The sequence below is a fragment of the Phaethon aethereus genome (assembly GCF_964289735.1).
Source record: "Phaethon aethereus genome assembly, chromosome: 21".
Lineage (NCBI taxonomy): Eukaryota > Metazoa > Chordata > Aves > Phaethontiformes > Phaethontidae > Phaethon > Phaethon aethereus.
Window position 1 is genome coordinate 8,062,813 of NC_138597.1, and position 27,798 is coordinate 8,090,610.

Here is a 27,798-nt window from a genome sequence, read left to right on the forward strand (position 1 = left end):
TTACCACACTCTGCACTTCTCTGCAGGATGCATGGCTGTGCCTTTTTTACAGCGGAACACCTCTGAGAACGCGTCGAAGTTCTGCAAAGATCCCATCACCCTAAACAAAGAGAAGGAACTTACATGGATACAGCGCATGGAGATTGTTGCTCTGGAAAACAGAAAGCCACGTCCATAGAGTGACTTAGAGTCTCTTAACCCAATTACAGTCTCAGAATATGGGATACTTTAGGCTGTAAAAATAAAGCTAATATGACTGATGAAATGCTAGACGAAACAGAGCACATAGCAAGTGGGTTCTTGTCCATTCTCTGTAGATTGGCAAACTGACCAGGCCAGCTAAAGGAATGTACTCTTCAGCAGTGTCCTGCAAGCTCTGGGGGGAATTCTGAAAGCTAGCCTAGATTTTTCTTGTCTGTTAGAATATAGCTGCTAGCAATGAGCCACTCTCCTTTTGCATTGGTGCAATGGGTTGAACGCAGTTCTCAGTAAATCGGTTTGTAAAACCCACCTGTACTTCAGAGGGCTGTGAACATCTGTCTTTATTGACTGGCTAGCATATTCTGGTCTGTAGGAACCACACCAAACCTAGACAAGGAGGATGCATCATTAGTGGTCAGTATTAAAGGGAATTCAGTTTGGGAACCCTCTCACTTTTTTCCAAACTTTCTCCCAAGAGCCATCCCAATTTGTTACCATACAGTTGGAGTACATTTTACAGAGGAGGCAGAATGGATACAACTGTTTACTAGTCATTTTTTAAAAGATCAAATTCTTGGATCAAAATCTGATGCTTTGGGATAGATATATTAGCTCTTGATTTCAGCCATTTTTTTCCTCAAACAGATGAGTCTGAGGCACAACACTAAGTGTGTTGGCCTACTGTCAAATATTTGACCTACTCTTAAATATTTGCTACTCTAAGAGTGTAAACATACGGGAGTTTCTCATCCAGGCTGAAGGGAGAAATTGAACTCGGCAAACTTAACTGTTTCTGCATCGTAATAAACTGGTATAGAGGAGAATAAGTGGAATCTGTAGCAACATCTGCGATCTGAATATATATTCCTATTTCAGGGCTGCTGGCTTGGTATTTCTTAGGCATTTAGTTTTCTCTAGCACATGTTCAACAATGGGTGAAACCCCGTCTGTACTGAACGCAGAAGGAGTTTTCTTGTAAATGCTCGTGGAACCAATGTTTACATGAGCTGGCAGGCTCTTGAAAGTTGTTGTCCCCGTAAGTTGTCTGACATGCCTTTTTGTTGGTAGATGCCTTGTTTCTCTGCATCCTCACTCCAGCAGGTTTCAGTCGTCCCCTCAGAAAAGTTACTGAAAAGCCTTTCCTCTAATCACTGAACCAGCTTTTTCACATCTGGCTTGGGGACCTTTTGATGAGTGCAGTCAATGGTGAATCGCTGTCCAAGTGGAGCTTGGGACCCATTTTCTCTCTAACCTTCAGGAAAACCTACTTTATACTTTCACACAGCACGTAGGGCCTGCATCCAAGCGTTCTTACCTGGGCAAAGTTGAGGAAGAAAAGCTGGTGGTGGGACAGATTCAGTCCAGGCAACCTTGGCTCCTTCCCTTCCCGTTCCAGCCATTTTAAGTAGGCCTAGAAATGATCACAGACTCGATTCAGAGTTCAGGCACAAGGGGTATCTTGAATGTTATTTTTGGGTGAAAGATGTTAGTCACGATGTATATGAACCCAACATGTCTTCCCTTCTGTATTTTTGTAGTTTTATCTTTCTAATACAAATAGTACAGCTAGTTTTATGGAAAAGCTGTCATTGTAAGTGCTGTTGACTAGTAAAAAAATGAAAGGCAAAGACAATTTGCATTCAGCTCGTTACCTACAGTTGTCTCTGAACCGAAAACGGGAAAAAATACCGGACTCTGATATGGAAGTGGAGTTCTAAAGTAGTAGTTATCGTTGTCCAGTTGACCTGCACTGCAGGAAGCTATGCGTGTTCTTTACGGAGTCACCTGGAGATCTATTCTGAATTTCCTGAGCAAGGTGGCACACACCATTTCAGAGAAAGGTATGCCAGTGGTACCCCGATGGACCGTTGGTTTGCATCGTGTCTCGGCAAGCAAGTGTGACGAAGTGTGGCTGCTAGTATCATGCTGAAGTATAGCTGGTGATATATGTTAAATCAATAATGCTGCAGAGACGGAATGCCCGGGGCTGCAGTTGGAAGTAAAATCATCAGCTTTCACATGACTTTTTCTACAGGAATTTGTATCTGGGAATGAAGTGTTAAGTCTTCTCCACGGTTCTGTGGTGATGATTTCTGTCTCTTCAGGTAACTGCTCATAAAATAGCAGATAATAACCTTGCTCAATGTTAAATCCATTACCTGTTATTGTTACACATTAATTGGCCAATTTTCTTTTTTTAGGTATATTGGCATAATGGAGACAACTTAATGTGTCCTCAGGCTGGTTGATTTCAAGTGTTCTGTTACCTTATCCTCTTCGTTGCTGAGATACTCCCAGAGCGCGCAAAGCATAGAAGGTAGAGCCGAGGGTAAACACACATGCAGCACCACGGAACATCAGAGGACGCTGTATGCAGGCAGTTTATGTCAGACCACGCTACTCTTGCGCATTTGCAGCAGCTTGCAGAACAAAGAACATGTTCGCTTTAACAAAGTAATTAATTTTAACGGTGTCCCTCGGAGTGAGAATCATCAGTTTAGATTTCTGAAAATGCAGGGTGTTCTTCTAGAAACACCCCTAACTTGCCATATTCAAAACACCGGAGAGAAAAAGTTTTACCATGATGTCTGTGAGGATTATTGGTAGAAAAGAACACTCCATGCTCACACCTGAGCTCCATATGGAAAGAGCCTTTGTGCTGATAAATCCCGTGTTCCTATTCATAATGACGGTTTGTAAACCTGGAGGATTAAAGATACCGGACTTCCCTGAGTCTGGAAGCTGACTTCCCCTGGTAGAGCAGGAGAAATACGGCGATATGCGCTAGTGTTTGTGACAGATAAAACCACGCTGAACCACACAGTTTTTCAACCACAGCATGGAAGTGGTGCTCTGAAGGATCAGTTGCATTTGTCTTGTTTTGAAAAGAACTGACTGGTTGAAGCAACCTTCTACCTTGGGAAGAGGCAGGCAGTTCTGAGAGTATCAATCCTTGCATTTTTATTCTGCTTTCTAGCTGCATGAAAAATAAATAGCAGCCAGGCTTAAGCATAAAAAGCTTATAAAACACATAAAGCAAGCGACAAAAGGAGCTAGGCTTTTAGAGACAGGTATTTTGGTAGATAAGATCTGATCCCTCTTGGGAAAGAGATGGTATTTCCATCTGTTCTTTTCATGTCCTACCTGATGTGTCACTTTTGAGATCAAAGATGAAGAGCGTGAGAGAAATAAACTTGGGAAAAGGAGTTGCTCTGCTTCATAGAATCACGAAAGCGCGTTGCCAAGAAATTAGTGCTCTGTTGCCATGTGACAAGCTGTTTGAAGTTGTAGCTGCCATTTTCAGAATTGGGGGCTTTAGAAAATGGAGAGTGTTTTACCTTTTTGCAGGCTAGCACTGTGCCTGTTTATGAACACTGCCCTTGTTTAGCTGAGACAGAAGTACGCAGCGTCAAGCATTGTATTACGTCAAAGTATAGCTGGGAGAATTAGGTGGTCTTCTCCCGGGGCAAGAATGCCAGCAGTCCTACACTGTGATCAGATCTACGGGGATATAACTTTCGAGATGTATAAATGAGGCTTTAAGTTTTTGAATACGGTGATAAAATGTTAATTCTCAATTTTTTTTTCTGACAGAATAGGTAACCCCATTGCTGAATCCCTGGGGTAAAGTTCACTCACCGTCTATTCGAAAGTTACCTTATAAGCCTGTCGGACTCCTCCATTATCTGCAATATTTTCTCCTAACGTGCTTATTCCACTGACCTGTAAAAGAGTCATCATTCATTTAGTCTGTGGTCAGTAGCATCAGCAACCCTAAGAACCAGAAGCTGAAGCACAGTCACACATCACAGAGAGACGGTCATGTCTGGATCAGAAGGAAGCAGTGGCTTTGTGCTGGGGCAAAGGCAGGCGAGAATGAAAAAAAAAATTAACAGAGTAAAAGCTGTAGGCTAGACTGAGAGAACATACACGAATAGAACGTGAACAGAACGTGGGCTGCTGGGGAGAGCACATGCTAGCAGGACTGGCTAAATACAGGAGCAAACACCACATCTCCCCCTCGCAAAAACCACCTCATGGGCCTGGCAGCAAAAGCGCGCATGGGCCCAGGTCACCGTTAACCCAACTGCACACAGGTACTGCTGGAGTTCTAGGCTACGCTAGTAGCCCCGATTTACAAGAAACAACCCTCGTATCCTATCTGCAGAACAATTATCCTGTAGCGTTTGGGGTTTTACGCTTATCATCTGTAGAGATCCTCCATTTACGTTCATTGTTTTTCTGGATAAAAAGCCAGTGGTGTGGAAGTGGTTGTTTTTACTTACGTTTTGTCCTCCAGCCAGCTCCCATGTGTAGTTCCCATACTGATAAACCATGCAACGAGACTGCTCCTTGAAATGCATTGCTGAGAAATTGCTCCACCAGTCAAACATATTTCCATCTTTATCAAAATTCCTACCTGCATGAAAACCCAAGAAAAAAGGGAAGTTTTGAGTGAGAGTACGTTAGAGCAACCGTTCTTCCAGTTTCTTTTTAATGCACTTCCTCCCCTCTTTCCGCCTTCGACGCAGATGGTCTGTGCTACAGAGATTTAGCGGAAATGTTCCTGGGACAGTTGATTCTGCTTTGGCACAAGGGAACGGACAAGATCAGTTGTGGTCCTTTCATCTCTCTTACCCTGTGATCTCCTGTTCGCTCAGCAGCCCCGACTTCCATTCTAGCACTAAGGCCTAGTTTTATTTCAGATAGATTGGGTTACGTGGACGGCAGGTAACAAAACTTGCCACCACCTTTGAGGTGTCTGAGGTGCTTATTCTGTGCATCCATGCAACACAACTGAGGTTCGTAGAGAATGAAGTACTTTGTCACAGCAGGAGAAAGCTGGCATTGCAGCTCTGGTGTTTGTGTTCTCAGCTCTCTGGCTAGAGCATGCTTTTTATTTGCTCTAGATTTGGATTTCTGAGGCTATATTGTGTGCTTATGTCTAATCTGCACAAGCTTAATTAACGTAAAAAAAACGCGCATTGAAGAAAACCCACGTATAAGAAATTACTGGCTTATGGTATCAGGAGCTGAGTTTTTTCCCCAAACTATTTTACATAGCGTTCCAGAAAGATAATAAAGTAAATTTATTTCAAACTTTTGTCCTGGGAAAAAAAAGTCTCCCATGATTTCAAGATGCTACTGACAGCTCTTCTATCCCGAGAATGTAGTTCACGGATTTCATTTTGCTTTAGGAGCCAGCATATCTGCTTGCATTGTATTTTCTGATCTGATGATGTTGTAAATGTAACAGCTTTTCCCAAGAATTGTCATTGACTCAGTTTATTTTTAGCATCTGCTTACTTTTTGTGTTACCTGCTTAGTTCATGAAACAGTCACTGCAAAATGTTCAACAGAATGTGAACAGCGTGCCCGCATTGCTCCCAGATAGCGACTCAGCGGGTGCGTGATCGTGTGCACACGGATACTTCGGTCACCGCGGTGTGTAACTCTCATTTCTTACAGTGTAACGAGTGCAACTGAGAGAACAATATTTTCTCAGTTATCTTCTCACCATTGTCATCAAACCCATGGGTAATTTCGTGCCCAATAACCATCCCGATCCCTCCAAAGTTCAGGGCTTGTGGTTGGTGTTTGCTGAAGAAGGGGGGCTGCAGAATCCCAGCAGGAAAAACTGCAAAGAGGGAGAGAGAGGGAGATACTGTAAGGTAGCTTGATTTTTGCATACTTTGCAGACAGATTGTTTGCTTGGTTTAAGTATCGGGAAGGAACATAAAATACAAAATGATTAGAAACATCACGCCTCCTCACGTGAAATTGGTTCTCTCTTGATAATGGCAAATGACAAGTTAACGCAGGCTTAATTTAGTGCATCTGCAACTACAGTATCTGCTTGTTTGAGAAGCAGGCGTCACTTACAGCTCGAGTTTAGCCTGATTTGGTCTATAATGTATGCTGCAGTAAGTGAAGAACAAAATGTTTAGTTAACTGTCTTTTGGACATAGGTACAGTTTGGTTTGGAGCCATTTTACGGGAGAACTAATGGATGTTCTATTGCTTTATTTTTGTTAAAGAAAGGTTAGCAACCATATGCCAATTACCAACACCACTCGGTGCATAAAACATGCACAGTAGTAATTCCTGCAGACCACCTTCTAGAGGAATCAAGACTGCAAGCAATTCATTCCAATAAGACACTTTCTAAGAAGTGAGATATTGAAATTATATAGCAAATATTTCATTTAGAGACAAAAGCCTTTTCGACTATGTAGAAGGTTTTAGCCATGCAATTTTGGGGAGAAATATGTAAGACACACTGTAGTAAGACAGAAGCAGGAAAGTAGTGTGGAAAACTATTTTCCTCAGACTAGAGACAGGAAGAAAACAGGATTTAACTGACATCTACACTATTGTGGGTAGCCGTCCTTGGATTTTTGGCTTGCATATTCATCTTCAAGTTGTTTAAACCAATTACTTCCATTTATAAGGGCAAAGTTGCAGAGGAGCCAGTCGTCTGTAAGACCGGAGTTCCCTGCCTGGCAGGCTGGCTCACAGCTGATTACAATCACCATAAAACCACTGTGGATAAACAGGGAGCCTGAGCTTTCCTATGAGGTTGGCCCCAAGATGGTGTGTGCTAGCAAGTGGAAGGTGTACCCTGCTACGGCTGAAGGACTGCTCACAGCTTCCACTGTACCCGCAGCACAGAGGTAAGTGGAAGCGACACAAACAGAAACCAGCTCTTTCTGATGAGGCTAGAGGGCTATGTTATGAGCATTTTGGATGTTTCTGCTTTTAGCAGTTGTCTTAAGTTTTCCCTTGTGATGGTTGCTTGGGTTGTTTTCCATTTCTGGCCTTTGCCCTATGAGCAGGGTACAGTTGCTGTCTGGTCTAAAAAAGGCACGGTTTTTTCCTCTTATGGTGTTTGGCTGTGCTTGGATAGTAGATCTTCTGGGCAGTCTGGGAATTTGAGTAAGCCCTACTTAGTAAAAATGATTTGGTTCCTCTCCTCTTTTGGGGGCTCAGAAGTCAGCAAAGACTGCACAGCATCTGCAAGCTTAACCTGCGCTTCTGGCTGCCTGCACCAGCTCAGAGCTCGGGGAGCCAAACAGCTTCGCTGCGTCTTAAGTCTGAAGCTCTTCTTCTCTGCTAAGAACAAGAAAGGTCAGCCTAGCAACTCTGCAAAACCTCACAGATCCGATATTCTGTAAGCAGAGGCAGGTATCTTTACCCCGTTGTGCCTCTTCCCGATACGATTTCAGTACCATCTGTACAGATAGCAAGGGAGCTGCTCGTGTGTTATCAGGAACGTGGAAACACGAGTACGAGCGGCCCAGAACGCGCTGTCAGCGTGCTCCGGCCTCTGAAGCTGGCACTCCTGTAGCAGCAGTTACTGTCTCAGGCTTTCCAACATAAGGCTGTCCCAGTTAGAGTATATAAACTCTGCCTCCCAAGGGTGGGGGGAGTTGAATATTCATCAACAAAGCGACTGCTTGAAAAGAACAGCCTGTCTTCCTTGCCCGGTACTTCCATAAGGGCACAGGCAAGTTTGCCTCTGGATAGCAGACTGGCAGCCTTGTGGTGCAAAAAATGACTAATTTGTTCCATGCAGCTGTTTAAAATTGTTGTAAACCTACCTATCTGGTTCCGATTGGGGGAATAGAATGCGTTGACCACTGCAGCTCCAATTATCCATCTAAAAATAAATGTTGCACACAAAGTTAGTCACAATTTACTTTTTTAAGACATTCTTTTTATTGAATTATTGTTAAAAAACGCAGGCTGCATATAAGGAAAGGATTGAGCTAGGGAAGAAGGGTGCTGTTGAATACAGCTGTAAAGAAATACAAATACCAGGAATATAACTGGTGTCTCGTTTATGGGCATCTTTCATCCAAAACGATGCCAAGCTCAAGTGAGAAATGCTTTTGCTCTTGAATGTTGAACAGTCACACTGGGGTGGCATGTGGTAACTGTTTCCCACCTCATCTTAACACTATCTGAGCTTAAGAAGAAATGAATAGTTCACATTCAAAAGAAAATTAGCGTTCAGAGGACATTTTGAGCAGTAAAAGGAAGTTAGGACCAGACTTGTCTGTTGAAAAATCAAAACCAGATAATCACAATCAGATATATAAATGTCTGCATTTGGAGTCCAGTATTTCATAGATGATGAGTGTTAACTTTAAGAAGTAATTTTTAAGTAGGCTACTTCTGGAAACTCTCTCCAAGAGCTTGATAACTTTTTATTCTTTGTATTGCGCTTTCTCCTCCCTTTCTGCCTCTGACATGCTTGTAGTCAGCCTGCTCTAATGAACTATGCAGTAACAGTCTGAAGCTGTGAAATCATGAGAAGTACTCAGCAGCATCAGCCTAAGACACTCTTCTTCCCACATCCCTTGTCCTTCTAGTATCTTGTGCTGCCTTAGTTGCTGTATCTGCTATTGTTGTGACATAAGTACTTGTGGGTTGCTCTGGAATGGGATTGGATTTCCCACTTAAGAAATACAGCACATGTCTGTATCTTTCAGTTCTTGAAAAGTTGGTTATTCTGGACTGACAGAATAGAGAGGACTGCTCGCCGCCGCCTGGGAACAGGAATAAGTAGTAGAAATGGGTTGTGCTGACACTGCCACTCACCTGAGCGTAACACGTGCACAGAGAGGGAGTGCAAATCTGTTCCTGAATTTGAGGGTGTACTGGAGAATTTTTAAAAACAGTTTTCTGAAGGCCAGTCTGTTGTGAAAACACGTTCTTGCTCCATAAGCCCCTCCTTGGCGTGCCTGACATGAAATGTTTGTAGCTGGCCAGGTAGCGCGTAATAACTGTGGCCTCCCCCCCGGCCCCCACTGAAGGCTATGATGATGAACAATGGCTAATTTTTCTTAATTACAATGATTAGCTAACACTAGCAGCACTATTCATTATATACTGTCCTTCAGTTTAATTAAACAGTGATCTGGAGTGATAAGTGGTTTTATGTCTCCTTGGGGGAACCATTCAAGCCGCTGGATAGACATTACTATAAAGCTGTAGTTCATTACATGGAAAAAGAGCAAATGATTGGTATTTCATATATCGTGAAACTACCAGGCAAAGAAAGCCCAATTCATGAATCCATGAAAATGTTCCCACAAATGTGCTTTAAACCACACCTAGACTGAGCAGAGGTATTGGGGAATTTTGACTAAAGGGCTACCATCTATCTCTGCAGACAGCATGTAAAAGGTAGCGGTGGTCTATAACACAGTTTGTGGATTAAGAAAACCAATGCTGTGCAAGAATTCTTCCTATGAAAAGCACCGTGATTGATTCCTCAAGAAATGAGGAAGCAGAAAAAAACACTGTTACTTAGCCGACTGATCCGAAAATTCCCTTGGTGAATTATTCATCAGTAGTTCACTGGAAGTTTCTACTGTCTGCATTGTGTGCTCACATTTTGAGTTAAAACCACTTTGCAGGAAGAGGGATAGAAAAAATGAATAGGCTTTGCAACAATTAACTCGACTAATGCTTTCCTTTGGAGACTCTTTGTTTGCTGGCTTATCAATATCTCTGCGTTATTTTAAATTTTTTGAAGAGGTATTTGGAAATCTTATTGGAATCTACTTTCCTTTGTCTCAAGTCATTCTCTTCCAGCATCACGCAGGTTGGAAGGCTACTAGTGAACAACATGTCAAGTTGGTATTAGCTCCCTTACTTCTGCCTTCCATTACTGTGTATCTGTCACTAACGTATTCAGCAGTAGCTTTGCCAGATAGCTGTGTTGGAGGTGTGCAGCTCGGGAAGCTAACCGGACTATTAGAAGTTCAGATTGGCTAGCTCATAGCTCTGGAAATCAGGTCATATTCCAAGGCATTTGTTGCTGAACGTGCAAGCCAGGGCCTCTGGGACGTATCCATGTCATGGACTTGGCAGGAACTCAGCTGCACTTGAAGGACTGGAGGGGTCGTCCTGGCAATGTGGGGTAATGCTTCTTACTGGTTGGTGATGCCAGCTGCTCACTTTGGCGCTGTTAGTAACAACTTACGGACGTGCTACTTCTATTTGGTTGTTTTAAGACTAGCGCTAGCTGAGGATTTGCCGGAGAGAACTGTGAGGTGACAGCTAGGGCAATGCAGGCTGAGACCTGAGACTTACTCAGGACGCGCTCGTGGAGTCAAAGAAGGGATCACGGTGCAGCCACGCCTGCACCCGTGGCAGGAACTTCCTGAAGAATACTTCACACTGCACCTAGTAAAGTATAAATATAACTGGCTGGAAATAGGCATAAAATAGATCTGGTGTTCAGCTTCCCCAAGCCTGGGCACATCGCCAACAGAATTCTGGCCAGAATATTTTAATCTTTTTTTCCGCCCCCCCCCCGGTTATAAACTTTTTAGAAGTTCCATGATACTGCTTATCTCATCTCCTCCTCGCTGAGCTGTCAGAAAGATCTGTCACTGCTTTTGTGTTAGGTAGCTTCAATGTAATATCTGAATATGAAGCGTCTTGGAGTGTCTCTAAATCCATCATCAAGTTAACTGGATGAATTCCTACCACAAGAAGCAATGAACTACTTGTTTAATTTCAGGAAATAACTTACAAGATCTCAGACATAAGCATTCTCAGCTATCCACAGCATGTGACTTAAAACACGATGACCACTGCGTCCCTAGCATGCAGCCTGAAAACTTACATGTCTTGGTCAACTCTCTCTCGAAGTTTTTTCAAGCTCTTTTGGGCTCCAGCTCTCAGGTTTTCCAGAATGTTTTCAAAGTAATTGTGTTCACTGAGGTTTAACTAAAGAAACAGATATCCAAGTAGATTAGTAAGCTGTGCGGAAAGAGGAATTCCTCATGCCACTAAACGGATCTTCTGAAAAATGTTTTGATTGCAAGGTACAGCTTAATAGTTAGCTCTTCACATGCATTTATTTATAAAATGTTCAACACAGTCAAGTTGGCATGCTGTCCGGACACTTGGAAATGACAGTTGCACAGGTGTGTATTCCAATTGGCAAGGAAATAAGTGCAGGCTTTTATATTGAGGTACTTGCTGAGGTATGCACAGCGTACTTACATTGGCATATTCCTGATCTAGTTTTTCATTCGGATCTTCCAAAATATAATCTGGATAGCCAATTTGTTCTTTAATTGCCATTGCCTAGAAGAAGAGAGTTTAATGTTTCTTCTTAATTGTGTTGGGGTTTTTTTTGTTTCAATTATATATATAATAGTTCAAATTCTTTATTGCTATTATCCACCTGTTTGTGAGAATGCAAATATTTAAAGACCTTGTTCAAGTGCACCCTATTGCCTAGTAAGACTTTTTTTTTTAATATGGAACATACAGTCTTCCCGTCATCTCCTGGTGTCCAGCCACTATGGTAGACTTGCAGACCCTACAGCACCATCTGACAAGCATTGGGCTTAACCCTTTAGTGCCTTGGTTTTTTTCTAACTTCTTGCTTTTGGAACAGTGCTGATAGTCCTAAAGTCAATGAAAAATTTGAAAAGTTTTCTTTGGGGGATTGCATTGTATTCAGCTGTCATTCTAACTGATGCATTGGGTGGCATCTTCTCTCCTTGGTTCACAAGATTCATTAAAGGAAGTAAAAATGTATGTGAGCTAACAAAGGATTAAAAAGAAAAGGACAGTCTAGTAGGATAATGGATAGCAGGATAGTGAACATTGAAGTTTTTTCCACTCATTTGTAGAGGAACTGGGAATAGTGATGCTACAAAATTCCAAAGATTTCATATTAATGACAGAATACTGAAGTTCCTTGTTATCTCTGACCTTCTCACGAGCTTTCTCTTTAGATGCCTCATCCATCCACTGTAACTCATCTAAAGTCTCGATGAACACTTCACGGATCTTATCTATTAAATCTTGGACCTAAAAGAGAGGCAGTAGGAAATTAATCATTTACATGCTATTTTTCCCAGGCACAGCTAAGGAGGGGTGAAAAGCTTCCTACTGCTGAAAGATGATGTCCCCAAATTCTGTGCTCTAAAACATGGTACTTGGCATTTAAGAGCATCATAAATGAGTTCTTATCTCTTCTGACTCTTGGCTGATTGGTATCTTTAACAGACAAAGAAGGCTGGGAGATCAGATGGAGGGGAACGGGCACTGTAGACATCGTGGATGTACAATAGTATGAAGGGTAAACTACATACCATCCTCTTGCTCTCACCAGCAAATGTCTCCCTGACATACATTGCTCCCACTGCGTTCTCCATGTTGTTGTTGACGTAGCTCACACACTCCCTCCAGCGGGCTTCTTCCAGTGTTGTCCCATAAAGTGCCTGCAATGCAAAACGCCACAGGCTTAATTCTGCCTACGCACCTCTCTTCTAAATCGTTGCCTAAAGAGCAAGTTAACCCAAGACAAAGGTTTCTGTTGCTGCGATTGCTGTTCTTAGATTTGTTTGGGGATTACGTGACATAGTAAGGTCACTGTATTGGCAAGGACTCGATTTGGTGACTGTGGGACTCTCTTCCAGTACTATGCTCTATGGTCTCTTTAGGAAGAGAGGAAATACCTTCCTGTAGCTGGCCCGAGCATCCTTGAAACGCCGACTCAAGCTGCTGACTCGATCAATCACCAGTCGCCAAATGAGGTAGTTCTGGATAGTGCTGCGCGGGAAAGCAAAGCTGAGTTTAAGCCCCTGTAAAAAGCAACACTGGTGCAGACAGTCAGAGGGGGATCTTAATTTTGAATGGAGGTAAGAAAGCAAATGATTGCTGCCAGTCATCAGTTTTTTAGCATCTACAGGTGACTGTTCTTATTTAACATGCTGGGTAACTGTAGAAGCATCCAGACTGAGGACTTTACTACCACGTCTGTTCAGGGATTGATTTCTCTTATTTTTTCTTTTCCTTCTACAGTGTAATGCGCTAAGCCTGTGATATTTTTTTTCTTCCCATTTAACCTTTCCTAAGCATGTGAGCGGGTGGGACACCTAGTAGTGCAGTACTTTGGGACCCTAGGACTGTAGAAGACGTTACCCATATTTTACAGCGAAGTGGTGTCACTTTTCTCAGAGAAGCTCTGGCAGAACTAGCAAGTGGGCCCAATGTACATTTCTGCAACACTTCTGTGACTTTTGTCCTGGATATTCTCCAGTTTCTTTACCTTGCTGAGTACTTGGACATAATTGCTTTCAGTTCTTGCAGATAGGGCATGCCATATACAACAACCTCTTCTTCTGGGTCAACCTGAACACTTACTGAAGACATGATGCCTTGAATGAAGAAGGTCCAGTTAAATTCCTAGGCAGACAGAAAGACATGTACCAATGCCAGGTCTTTAAGTGCCTTAGTAACTGTCTGGACTTTCTACAGTCTATGGGATTGAATGTAGTTGTAGCGGTGTTCAGTAGAAAAATGCTGTTTAAGAGACTCTGAAGACAAGATTAAGAATGGGAATGATTTTATGCCTCTCTTTGTTGCATCACTGATAAATTTACAAAGCCATTTCCAATTACTGTGGTAATAAGAGGAGGCTGAAAGTATTAGACTGCTCATTAAACACTTACGTTCAATGCAAACTTTTCCTGTAGCTCTTTTAAGGTCATTTTGTTGTACAACAAGGTTACATCATGCCTTTCTTCTGCTGGGGTCGTTGCCTGAAGACATTCACAAAGTTACTACTAGAATCAACTGACACTGTCAATGGCTGAAATTGCATGCATGCACCTGCACATATACACGCTCAAATAATATGCGAATGAGCGAGCTTATTTTGGAAAAGAAAGCTCATTTAGTGGTGTTCAGTGCTGCTTTCTAAGTTTCAGTACAGGAACTCGGCCCCCCCATTTGGTAATATTTCAGTAATGTGCTGAGCCCAGCTGTTCCCTCTATCCTCTTTAGAATGGAAGACTAAGTTCTTGGAGATTTTTAGGGTGCTGTAGACTTCTAAGGATGCAAGGGAGCTAGTCCCGGTGTTATAATAGTGTATGTTTAGCAGAAGATGGGATATCCTGCTTTAGGAAACTTCCAGAAATAAATACAGCTAGGACAACAGCAGGCACAGTAGCAGTGTCTACAGTAGACATAATTATACACACAGAGGCTCTGGTTTCTGGACTGCTCGTGGCACAAGTAGTCTTCTTTCCCCTGCTTTCTTCTAGGCCATGCGTTTTCTGCTCCGTTGAAAACCACCGCACAAAGGAGCGAGAGACTCTCCCCTTCACCCCTTGCCCCCACAACATCCTGAGAAGTTCTCGATTTCTGTACTCACATTTGCAATCTCTGTTTCAAGCTCCATAACCTTTGCCATTTCCTCTTGGACAAAGGAATCATCTTTAGACATATTCTTGTCTTCCCGGATCATTTTGGCAATGGTGATCATGAACTGCAGGTAAGCTTCTCTCACCTGCGCACAAGAAATGGAACATGTGTAGCATGTGAAGAAAAAGTTTGCTGTCTATCATTTCTCATTCAGGAAACCATTCTTTTTGTTATTTTAGCTTTACAGTGTGCTGTGAAAAAGTTGGGTCCAGGGGTCACAGCCTCTGCCCTTCTCTCCAATGCAACCCTCCCCACTCCATTTTCTCATCTCTCTTTTTTTCCTACTAGAATAGATACTACTGCAATACTTAGGACCTCACTTCATCCTGGAATACCTTACAGTGCAGTTGCCAGTCTCAAAATACATAGTGAAAGCAACACTTTCAGCTTCCCTGTGCAATCTGACTCTCTGGTGTTCCGAGTTAGAATTACTCCTTGAGCAAAGAGAAAGCTCTGTGCTTCGAGTCACTATGGGAATAGTGATTCCTACTATTCAGAATACCAGGGCAGACGTGGAAAGTTCAAGTTCTCTGAAAGTAATACCATAAATCTTCTAAACTCTGTTTTTATGGTCCGAAAGAAAAGCTCTGTCTCAGATGTTTCCCAGTGATACCTTTGCTTTATTTCTAATAGGAGGGTATGGCTGTGATTTATGCCTCAGAATGGACCTTGGAAAAGATATTTGGCTGCTGCAGGATTACTGATTGCTGATGCAGGAAAGCTTAATACTACCTACTCTTCTTGCATACTTTTCTCCCTCCATAGATGTTGGAAACCAGATAAATACAGTAACTGTTGTGAAATAGAGTCTGGGCACTTACACGATGCTGATTTGTGTTTTTAGGCTGACTGCTGAGGCTTTAATCAGGCCAGACTCCCACAGGCCTCAGTAGGAGTTTTGCCAAAAGATGCTGGACTAAGCACAGGGGGAGTTTGGGTCATCAGAGTTTGGTTCATTGTCTGTGGGAAGTGAGCTGTTAAATAGCAAATAAAAAGGGGTTGTGTCTCCTCCTTATTCATTAAGGTTAAAACCACAGCCTTAGCCCTTCTTCTTTATAGCTTCAAATTAAAACTGTATTAAGCAGTACTGGTTTTCTTTTGCTAATTTAGGATCGTCTATGTACTGTACCTGATTTTCTACCTCCTACAAGTCAATCTAAAGCTGACTCTCACACAACGATATGTAAATACCCCTCTTTTCTACTGTAACTGCCACTATATAGGTGAAACTGGCCGAATAGAATCCTAGTTCCAGCAGCTATCCGCAGTTCCCAACACAACTATGCGGAGGTTGTTTTGAATCATGAGACAGACTAACAGAAGTTGGCGGCTTATAAAGGTGTCCAGAAGGTGTGGAAAGTATCTCAAAAACTTAATCAGACTATATTTTAGACTACAATATATTTGAGAATATAGTCAAGTACACTGAAGTAAGAAGAAAACTAGTCCCACTGATGTTTTCATCTGCCTTTACAACCACTAGACAAAAGAGTCCAAAATGTGATTGTTGTCTCTCTGTATTCCCTTCCATTCGTGTTAGGAAAATTAGTTTGATGTTAGGCTGCAAATACTTTTTGTTAGTATGATGTCATTGAGGAGAAGAAAACACTGCTTTACTACATCTTAATCTTGGAAATGGGTAAATTATCTGGCTGTGTTTGCAACAGCTTTCTATGTACTTACAGAAACCCTCACGTTTCTGCTCTGAGCACTGGCAGAGTGAAAGCAGATAGAAAATAATCTCTCAAAATTTTCATGTAATTTTGGGGAAACGGGAAAATAAATCACAGCAGACTTTTACTAGCTGTGTACCTGTTTTCACTAATACAGTTTTTGCTGCTCCATGTAAAACACTTTTTAATTTTTTTAACACCCCCCCCCCCCCCCGAATGAACATGTGCAAAACTTTGACTATTTTGGTGTTCAACAAAACATATTCTGGCATATTGTATGTTTAAATCTGATCCAGTATGACAATTCTTCTCCCATATCTCTAATCGATCTTTCCAGTACCTTGTAAAATAGTAGCCAGAATCAGGGGCTTTAGAAGAAGATATAAGTGAAGCCAAGATAACCTGCACTGAAAATGTGAACCTATCCTTCAAAATTAGAGGCTGTTTTACGCTATAAAACATGATGATTTTATTTTCCCATAACCTTCTCATCTGTATGAATTGGCCAGCTCGAGGAAGGGGGAGGGCTTGATATTTATGCAGTTGTTCAGTCCTGTTGTAAAGTTTACAAAGTTTTGGCATAATTAGGAAAAAAAAGTAGCAACGAATGTCACAGTCGAATTCTGATTGTTACATAACATAAGGATTCATATATTTGAGTTTTCCAAAACACAGGGATAAGTAATAAAGTTGTTTTAGTAGCACATAGTAAACAAATTACAAGGAATACTCACTCTTTGATAGTTGCCCCCATTGAAGTAGTAATCCCTGGATGGCATTCCTAAAGTTGGCTGGTCAATCTGAAGGAAATCATACATTTCTTTAGTTAGTGGTGAACAGGAACTGGTGGTGTCCAAAGGTATCCTTGAAAGGCAACACGAAATGCTGCATGTGCCATCCTTTCCGTGTTGGAACAACAACAGTACACTCTCACCACACAATCAAAGAACTTTAGCTTTCTAGGGACCGGGGTGAGATGGAAGGTACTGCTTTTGTCTCTGGATTTCTAGACAAGGATGGGATGGATACTTAGCGTGGGTTATTAAGCAAAATCTTTCCATAACCATTGAGATCTAAGAATAAATTTAAGCAACTTAGAGAAGAAGTTGCTTGACTTGAGGGCTAGACTTCATACATGAGCATACATGAACAAACTCTGAAATATTATTCACATGTTTTAAAAGCATGCTTTCCTGCTACATATTAAACCTCACAAAATAAATACATTTTGCAAGTCACAAGAACTTACAACCCTTAAGTGCTGTAAATCAGTAAAGGTCTAGTGACGATTTTTTAAGTTTCTCTAAGTGAAACAAAAAATTATGCTAACATAAAATGTTTCCCAATATGACTTTGAGACAGATCTGCCACTTGGAACAGAACTGTTGCATACTTTTTGCCAGTATTGTGCATACCCACTGACTTATGAAAGCTAATCTGTATGCAGTGTAAATAACTACCCATTATGAATTCCTTGCAATTTTTTTCTTACATAAATGATGTGTCTGCTGGAATCCCGGTCATCATTCCATACAAACATGTCAATGAGGACTCGTTTGTTAAATCTGGAGTTCATTATGGAGAGTTTTTCTTCTATGCTCCAGTTTGGCTCTGGGAGATAAATGGGAAAATACACACCATTTATCAATACGTTTCAGGACTGAATAAGTTGCATCATTTGCAAGCTTATTGCTGAGATTGTTTAGAACCAGACTGGACATGATGTGAGAATATTTGTACAGGACATTCCTATAGTGGCCAGAAATTGCAAGACTGTTCTTATTGGCCTTATCTGTCTCGGTGATATAAAGTAATCAGTAAATGATTTTTTATATATATATATATGATCTATATGTGGATTTGCCTATGCATAATATAAACCACCATGACCTTGCCTAGTTAGGCAGTTATGCTCCAAACCCTAATTAATATGCAAGGATTAGAACACAGCTATATTGGTTATATTGCTTTTGTTTTCATTATTCATGTTGGTCTTTTAGGTTTCCTGACTGTCTCAAAATGTACACTGCTCATGAATGAGATCTTATAATATGGGTATTAAACTTATACTATCTTACTTATACAGATAGCTGCATGCTAAATATGAGTGATACCCTGATTTTTCTTTCTGAAGAAAAAGTTAAAACTGAGGATCTAATTCAATGACAGTAGTGCAATAAATAATTCTGACTTAACACTACTGAACTTCTTTAGGCAGAGCAGTACCTTTGGTCTTATTCCAGTCTGCAGAAGCCACTGGCCAATCTCCAACCATCGTTAAGGCCTCTAGCAGAGGCAATGAATCTCGTTGCTCTATAAGACCTGAGAGAGGAAAAACCAAATACAATATTGTTCTCATATGAAAAAAAAAATGAAGAAATGTAGTAATGCAGATTAGATAGATACTGACTGGACTTTTGCTTAGAAGTACATTGGCACTTTCGCACATTCGGTATTGAACAAAAGAATCAATGGAACAAGTAGACACTCACTCTCATTCATGCATGACTTGTAAAGTATTTTAGCTTTCCGAAATGCTTCTCTGTCCCCTTCGTCTGAAGTCTCCAGCACACCTGGGGAAGGAACCATTGCAGTGAGATATTTTGCCCTGGAGAGCTTTGATCTTTTCATTAATCACTGAGAGTTTGGGGCTATGATAAATACTTGTTATTGTAGGCTTCAATTACCGTGAAACTAGAGTGCTCTTTAAAGGAGCTATTAATGGAAAAAGTGTCAGGAAGAAGGACGTGCATACAGCTTGTCCTGCTCCTTTTGAAGTTAGTACCAAATCACCTATGGCTAATTTTTAGTGGGAACAGGATGGGTGTAGTAAGAGATGTGGAGATTAAAGGACTAGAGAGAAAAAACCCAGAATCAACATGCCTCTGGAAGTTCAGTTCTCTGTAACTAAACACAAGTGCATAACCGACGGAGTAGCCACATTCTTACCTTTTAGGATGATCTCCAGCTCGTCTCTCAGAATGTCAAAAATGCTGTATCTGGAGCTAGTGTCTGGGATAACGTGCCGATTCAGCCAGCCCCCACAGGCATACTGGTAGAAATCCTTGCAAGGGTCAGCTGTTGGGTCCATATTCTGAATTATTCTAGCAGCTAGGTATCAAAATCAGAGAGTTGAATTCCACAGACTGCCCAGTAATCTCTGGGACTACCAAAGACTGTCAAGAAGCTGCTTGGCAAGAAGGCACCTTGCTTATGCTGCTTATAATGGGTAAGGCTCATTCTCACGTATTATGACTTAAAGGATCCCATTTTCTGCTTAAAAATGCACAGAAGCATCTGACAGCGGACGTTTGCGCTGCAACTGTACTGCTTTACAGAGGAAGCCTCTGAATGGTAATTATCCCAGAGCAGAGTGCCACACTGGCCCTTCTCCTTCCTTATGAATGATACTCTTGTGACAAAGAAAGTATGCAGTGGAGAAGTAAGAAATGGAGGGGAGTTGCTCAGTGTTTACACCTGCAACTATATTTGAGGACAGATGTACTTGCTGCCCTTGACAGTAGCAGCAGTGTGGATCTAGCCCAAGGGGAAATTTCCTTCCTTTTTCAACTTCTTCAGTCTTAAAGCCTGAGCTGTTGTTTATTCAGGTTTGGCAGAACTAATGACGTGTAAACGTCACCTCCGAGATAATCATGCGTAGGAATGACTGGTCGCTACCTGCTGTTACGCATCCAGGTGTGGTACATATGTTGCCAGAATTGGTGCCGTAGTGAGTGCCTGCAGGAAGAAGAGTAAGAAAGCAGATCAATTAGTTGTTTTGGAAGGAAATTGCTACGAGCGTTGCTCACCAGCAGCCCAGCCTCCCTGACAGCCCTGTTTAGTTTTAGAGCAAGCGAGTGAATATTAGTGCTGGTAAAAGACACTGAATGACAACTGTGAAGAAATCTTATCTGCGGATTTATGAGGCAAATTTACTGGACGCAGTATTAGAACGGTTTTGACAGCGAGTTTTAACTCTCCTGGAAGGAGACTAAGACCAGGCTTTTTATCTGCTAACTGTCTCCACATCCTGACAAATACTGAATGCAGGAGATCCCTTTGTAGACAATCTACTAACATGCTTTGAGCATCTGAGCTCTTTCACGATCTTCAAAGTCACCGTGACTGAGAGGTGTAAACAGGGGGCAAAAAGTCCATAGCTGGATTACTACTTTCGCGCTGTTTTGAGTGACAAAGATCAAATTTAAGAAAATAAATTATCTTTTAGCAGGGGAGCAGGTAACAGACCTGTGTTTGGTCAAAACTTCAGATATGCCCTTTAAGGTTTCTCCTTGCTGTTCAGCACAGAGGTTGCTCCCTAATTGGTGATGTTTGGGAGTTCTGGGGTCCTTCATGACTTGCAGGTTGCAGCCCGCAGAGGAGGCGTGATGTGACCAGGAATTTGAGAGGGAGCACTGGCAATGAAACCTTAGCAGAAAGATTTTGCTGTGACTTCCAAAATAGAAGAAAATGATGTGTACCCCTACATGTGGAAATGGGTCTGTCTGCTCACTCCAGCAGAAGCTGGAAAGTGTTAGTCTTGGCTATGAATTTTCTGTGTTTGACCACTTAGTCCTGGTTTGTGAAATTCTTCCGGTGAAGAAGATCCACGAGGAGCCTGTGCACTTCTAATGCATGGGTGGTGAGCAGAAACTGGAACAGTCTGTAGCTCTTATTGCTCGGTGCTCCACACCAAATGTACTGCTACGAGTTTGATGGCAGTGACTACAGAGGGTCTTGATGTGAATTCAGAGCCATAAGTTCTGCTGCAGACTTACGCTGAAGGCTTTGTACCTGAACACATAATTTTTTATGCTGAGTAGTAAAGTGAATGTGTTTTGTCATGCTGGTTATGTCACTCTTGTGTGCTGTTCACTATAGAACTAGAATGGGAGCTATCTAAGCACCCCAGCCTGACGAGTAGCCTTGGCCCTGGGCACAAGAAAACTAATTTTGCTGTTTTAATTTCCCATTTGTGAAACTGGACTAGCTTAGTATTTACTTACGTTAAATAGACTACTACTTGGTTCCACACTGGAAAACAAAAACTTGATACCCTTATTTTCCAACAGGATTAGTCATGTTTTTAAACTTTTTTTTGATCCTTACACTAGGATGTTTGCAGAAAAGTTACTAAAAAAATTCCTTCCAATGAAAACAAGTGTTTTACATGAGAGCAAACAAGATTACAGTAATTCAGATAGAAATAAAACAGTAGGGAAGAAAAGAAGGCTTTGAAGTTCATCAGTGGAAGCAACATAAAAAGCCCCCACTGTGATTGGGAATGTCACATTCTGGGTTCAGCCGAGCGCTGTTGTGCTGTGTGGGAGTAGATCTGCATTAGAATAACTGCATGCCCTATTACAGTTTAGTGTCTAGCAATCTGAACATGGGATGAGCAAAATACATGTAACAATGTGAAGCTTCACATAGAGGGGTTTAACTTTTTTTTTGTACTGGGTGAAGCTAAGCCCAATTTTTGGAGTTTCCTAAACTGTCTAATAATTTAAAAAAGAAAAAACCTAAAAGCCCAGGGTGTTTCCAAGGGGGAAAAAAAAAATCCTTCTGGGGAAAAGAAACAAGTGGTTCAAGGGCATATGGAAGTCTTCCATAAAGGAGAAATAGTAATGGGCAAGGTGAGAAAGGGATAACTGTACTACAAGTACACTGCATTTCTCTCTCTGTTTCTCAGGGACCAGGCAGGACTCAAATGAAGCTTTTTTTTTTTTAATCAAAGCTTCTCTCTTTAATATAACCTGACAATGTCTAACTTCACTTTCCAGAACCCAACTGCTTTCAACGAGATTCTAACTCCCCACATTCAAAAAGCCCTTGTGATTGTGAAAATGTAATTGAGCTGTATAAGCAGGGAAGCCAAATCTGTTTTGAAACCTTGGTTGCACACTTCAGGCTCTGAAACTCTGCCACAAAACCAGATAATTAGGAATGTCTGTTAACGGGCTCTCGGTTTACTTCTAAAAGTGGCTCCTTTGTTTTTCTATCAATTATCTCTTTGATGCCTCAGGACCATTCCTGACAAAGAACTAAGCCAACCTGACTCTGTATGAGATATGACCAACAACTGCCCTGTTTTACTTCACAATGTATTTGTTGGGTCTTTGCTCACTTGACTGACGCTCTGTCTGCTGCACCTCTTGAACTTCAAATAACTAGAAACAAATGCAGAATGCACCTTCTAAAGTCTCAGCCAGATAACTCTGCACTTCATTTTCTCAAACTACTTTGCTAAAAACAACTGCCCAAGCTTTCAGTATAAATATAGGTATTTATATATTTCCTCCCCCGTTAAATATTGCTGAGAGGTTGAGCTATAATGACATACACTCCTGCTTTGACATGCAAGGACTGTTGCAAGTACAGACATGGGAGGGACAACTTGGGTTAACGTTCCGCAAAGCCTAAAAGTTGAAACAGAACAAACATCTAGCAGGACTTAGATGGATGTGATGGGAAGTTTTTGAATGTAGAATCATAAGTAGGACAAGGGGTCATATTTGACAATAATGTAAGGCATGAAGATAGTGATTTGTAGCAGAATAAAATTGGTACAGATTGTTTGGCTCCGAATCCCATGTTCCCCCTGCTGCTCAGAAAGTAAACACATCAGGGTTTGTGGGAAATCCATACTTGTCGCTTCTATCAAACCTTACTTCCCACTTGTCTTCTCCCACAGCCAAGTTCATCTAGGGTCTAGCTTCTTACAACATTTTTTCTCTCTTAAAATTAATCGCTCCATTTTCCCACCTCTTTCTTCTGAGAGACCCTTCCTTGGATATACCTTTTAAAATTACCAAAAAGGGATATCAAAAGAACAGAAATGGGCCAGAAAGATCTCACCACTGGAACTACTTTGTGTAATACTAAGTTCCTTCATGGCTCGCAAGAGTCAGGACCTCTGCAGTGTCCCCCTTGCATGTATTTCATTAAGAAGGTTGTATGCTTGCTCTGTTGATAAAGTAGAAAAGAACCAACAAACCCTCTGTGGACTGAAGGCTTTCCTCACTTTTGGTCTGATAGAACACCATTGGAGAATTGATAAGGGAAGGTAAGCTTTAATAGAGATAAATAAAATTACCTTAGCCGTGGGACTACTCCAGATGGAAGAAAATGAGGGAAAATAAGTATTCCAGACACTACATCAGAGGTCAACTGCTCTTATGAAAAATGGCAGAGCTGGGACATGCTTCAGATCCCACTGGATTCACTGTAGGGAATTTTATCATCTTAATTTGACTTTACAAGAAGCCACTGAACAACATTATTGCATTTACTGGTCAGCAGCAGGATAAGAGTAACTTCTGAGAACTGTAGAGCACTGTAGTCCTCTTCAGCAGGTCATCTTTTGAATGACAGTTTTTTAATATGCAAGTTGCTTTTCGCAGCCTTATTGAACCTCCTTTTTAGACAACGAAAGTGAAGCAAATCATTCTGTACAGTCTCTGAAGCACCAAGTTTGCTTTCAGTGTTTTCCCACTGTGTTTGAGGACCACAGATGGCTGGGGATGGCACACATTGAAACGATTAGATCCACAGTTGTCATCAGGGAGCCAAGTGCGAGCTTTACCTTTCGGCACCTTACCTATTTCTCACACAGAGCATCTGCAGAAGTGCTGTCAGCACAGCAGGCTGCCTCTGTTGCTGTTTTAACAGGGAATTCTTTGCAACCAATAATGCAATTGCCAAACTTAGCTTTTCTTCCTCTGAGGGGACTGTCTCTACCAGATGTCAGTGTCTTCAAACCGACTCCATAACACAAGTGTGTGTTTTTTATTCCACCTCTCTGATGGTTTCTTACCTATAGCCTATCTACAAGCATGTCTGAGACTGAATTTCATCCGAGAATTGGTTAACTGAGTATTTGCCCACTTCTGCAGCCCTGTATGGCCTGTTACTGCACATCCAGTCTTCGCATTCATGTAGCTCCATCTGAGTAGAACAGAGAAGTCTTGCCACCCAAATGTCATTTCATCATGACTTTTGGGTTAGCTGCCTCTTCTTTAAATTCTCCATCTCCTTTGAATAGATGCCTCATTAATGAACATTCATGAAGTCAAAGAATGACTGGGCATCAGCCTCGGAGACAAACCAGATCTCGGGCACTACCTTTTCTTAGTGTGCCAGTGAAGAGTTCAGATATTACCCCTAGTCAGCAGGTTCTTGTGAATCTATTATTCAAGTGCACGTTAATCGCGTTCATAGCGTAGGAAATGCAGGAGCATAACATGGCTTTTTGAAATCCACTCCCAGAATAAGGTGCTTTTTAGTCCAAGTGTTGTGTGTTTGTTTTTGTAGCCTGCCTAAAAGGGGTAAAGCATAGGTGCATAAGCATTGTACCAGCCTGTGGAATAGGTGTGAATAGTGACAACCTGTGGGGATGCAGACACACACACAAAAAAAATCTGCAAATCATACTTGTGAGGAACCATATGAACTTGGAAGCCAGAAAGTGACTAAAATATCAGTTAAACTAGTAACATGACTTTTGAGCAGTCAGGACCAGCAATTAGGTGAGAATGGAAGTTGTTTGTAACTAAGTTGTCTGGAGAAGTCACTGTGACTTGATGTGTCAGCTACAACAAGTGTTGAAATGTTCTTCAGACTGTAACCTTTCCAAGAAGTGATGAGATCTGGAGTTTAGTAAATATTTGTAGAACATAGCTGAGAAAGAGCTGTGAAAAGGCTGCAAAGATGTATGTGTGGGTGTGATGGAAAGATTGAGAGCATGGTGTATTTGGATTCAAAATTGAGTGACTTCAGTTCTGTCTGCTTCCTTTTCTATGATCACCCAAATATTACTCTGCTATTCTTACTGTATTTTCTTTTAGTTTATTTAGACAAGGTTTTATGGGGATGAAAACTTCTTTGGACGTCAAAAATCCTGCTTCTACAACTATATAACTGCATCGCTGCAAGAGCTTTGGTGGTTTTGTTATCTGGTTATATAGATAAAAATCACAGTCAGTATTAAGATGTATTACAAGCATTATTGCTATAACCAGAGGCCTGTTTCATGCACCACAATACTCTTCTGCAAGCTGTATTCAAGCAGAACAGAAATATACTCCCTGAACCACTAAGCCTCTATATATCTTCATATATAAAACCAGAAGGAATGTAAGGCAGGACAAGTCATCCTTTTAATTTTCCATTAGTTAAACAGAATTATTTTTTTAGACACTGGGTAGTGTCAATCTGATAAAGATGTACAAAGATGAAGTGGTGAATTGCAATCTGTTCTTGGTAAACAATCTAGTGTGCCATACACATCTCAAAATTTAACATTTGAGTGAAATTAGAAACAAAAGAATCCCAAGGATAACATTCTTGGTTCTATCACAAGAATGCTGCTCAGCTACATTTTCTTCCTGTTGCTGTGTAGGATTTACATTTATGTTACGCAGCTTTGAGCAACACGTGCTTTTCACTTGAAGTCTAAGAGAGACTTCAGGCCTTTGACAGAGCATTGCCTATGGGCTTAGATGTCACATCAAAACAGAACCAAGTGCGGTATTTGAACAAAACTTTTCAAGACAAAAACGTTCCTGTTCTGCAGGAATGTTTGCTGGCTGCACTCAAGAGCTCTTGCTTGCTCGGTTTTAGACCCAAATAGTGCATATAGGCACTCACCTAAAAGATGGCGTAGGCTAAAGTTCCTGCTGCTCAATTCCCACCTGTGAATTACCTAAAGCGTGTGGCTACTCATACTAGAGTATGAGTACATCTTGGTGTCTCCTATTGCAGTAGTTCAACTATATATAGTAACTTGCGCTATATGTAAACTGAGAGAGGCAGGAACCGACTCCAGGTCAGTGCCGAAAACACTCCTTTAAGGCATGAGAAAACAGCCGGGAGGAGCTGCACGCTGCACAGGACAAGCAGCACATCAGCGCCGCAATGACTTTGCGCTCGCGGTTTGCTCAGGAATGTCTGAATCTGGGAAACGTTTCCAACAAAAGTTTAATTGCTGATACAAGCCTGCGAAATATTTAGATTTGGGAACCGCTTTCTCCCAGATAAGCCTTTCATCAAAAAAACGTAATAGGGAGCACTTGCTTTACATGCACAGGCTCTTCCCATGGATTTGGATGACAGACCAACATTTGGGCAGATATTATTAATACCTGAATTTTGATTTACCTGAACCCAAGAAGCAAGCAGTAGAGCAGACTTTTCAAACCCTTTACGCATGCAAGCAACAATATTTTGCATAGCTCAGTGTTTTGATACAGAAACTCTAGGACCTACCTCAGAGGAATTTTTTTCCTCCTGTCTCCTGAGCTAATAGAATGAATATAAGCAACTTTCTGATGAGTGTTATGAACACCAAATACTCAGATTTCATCTAACACTGGAACAAGTGCTGGTAGCAAAAGGAGTAAACAAAAAGGCTTTTCTCATGAATTATTACTCAGAATTGTGCAGTGTTGTACTTACAAGTGCTGAAGAAAGCATTTCACTGCAGGCAGGGTATGCAGAGACAATACAAGACAACAATGCCTTGCTTCAGTTTTGCTATTCATGCTTCTTAGTTTTATTCGCTAGCGTTTTAGCAAAGCTCTGAATCCAAGAGGCATTCATGGAAATGACAAATGTGAGGCAGGTGCTGCTACCAGTCATGTTGACTGCTTCACAGAATTTTTAAATAGGACTTGTGTTTGGTGTGCTAGTGGAAAAACTTAGCTTTGAGAGAAAGCATGCTCTGCAGTTTACATATTTAGTCAAAGCACCTCAAAGTAATGTGCCCCTTTGTCAGGTTCCTGGCAGGATATCTGCATCAAAGTCACTGAACCAAATCTCACCTAGAGATCAAATTGCCTGATGTAATATTAAAAAAAAAAGTCACCCTTTCCTCAGCTGCATGCTGGCTGCTGCTTTTTTTTTTTAAAGCTTTCACTTTGTAATAAGCAATCTCTGCTTTAGATCTGCTAAGCAGCTGTTGCTTTGTAACTCCTGGCAATGATGAATCTTGACTTAAGTTTCTATAAAATAAGGAAACGTCACGCCTTACACACAGATGCACAGGCACATGCCTTCCGCTCTACAATAGTGCAGCGTTTTTTTACCTTTGTCAAAACAATGCTGAATTCAAGAAAATGCATAGTATTAATTAAAACACATAGAATCACATAGTTTAAAAATGAAATAAAACCCAACATAATTCTCTGTGCATGAACTCGGAACAGATAGCCAAGTCCCTCACAGAAGTGACCTCACAGTCTCCTTGTATTTTTGTTTTCATTTAGCTCTGGGAATAAGACTTGTATGTCGTTTGCAGAGGGAAAAAGAGAATTATTCATAAGTTACTTACCTCTGCTGCTGGCATACAGGATCACCAGGGCGACCACCACACAAGTCATGAGGAGCAGCAGGGCTGCCAGACCGATTGCCGTAAAGCTCCAGGATTTCCTTCCAGATTTTGTCGATTTTTCCACAATATCCATTTGACTTTCTGATTTCCCCATTATTGTAACTCTAAATTGAGGAGGGGAGCACAAGAAAGAATTAATAGCACAGGTCACTCAAAGCAGGGATAAACGCATGATAAATGAGGGAGAAAAAGGAAGCGGAATAAAAGCAAAGATAGCTAAAGAAAACTTCCAGATTATTACATGTATTTGTCCATTTGATTGTCCACAGATTTGCCAACCTCATTCTCCAT

The 27,798-nt window shown here is 41.4% G+C and overlaps 1 protein-coding gene across 1 annotated transcript; it reads right to left on the minus strand.

Moving 5' to 3' along the window:
* Positions 1–27,798, minus strand: MMEL1 (membrane metalloendopeptidase like 1; the record flags this gene model as incomplete). Its single annotated transcript, XM_082009484.1, has 23 exons — positions 1–100; positions 512–588; positions 1,517–1,612; positions 3,859–3,924; positions 4,488–4,621; positions 5,720–5,839; positions 7,803–7,861; positions 10,844–10,947; positions 11,227–11,310; positions 11,947–12,045; positions 12,330–12,458; positions 12,696–12,789; positions 13,289–13,425; positions 13,692–13,781; positions 14,396–14,530; positions 16,853–16,918; positions 17,611–17,729; positions 18,345–18,440; positions 18,611–18,691; positions 19,068–19,229; positions 19,797–19,856; positions 27,448–27,611; positions 27,749–27,798. 23 exons carry the CDS (start codon positions 27,796–27,798, stop codon positions 1–3), a joined length of 2,322 nt encoding a protein of 773 aa, XP_081865610.1.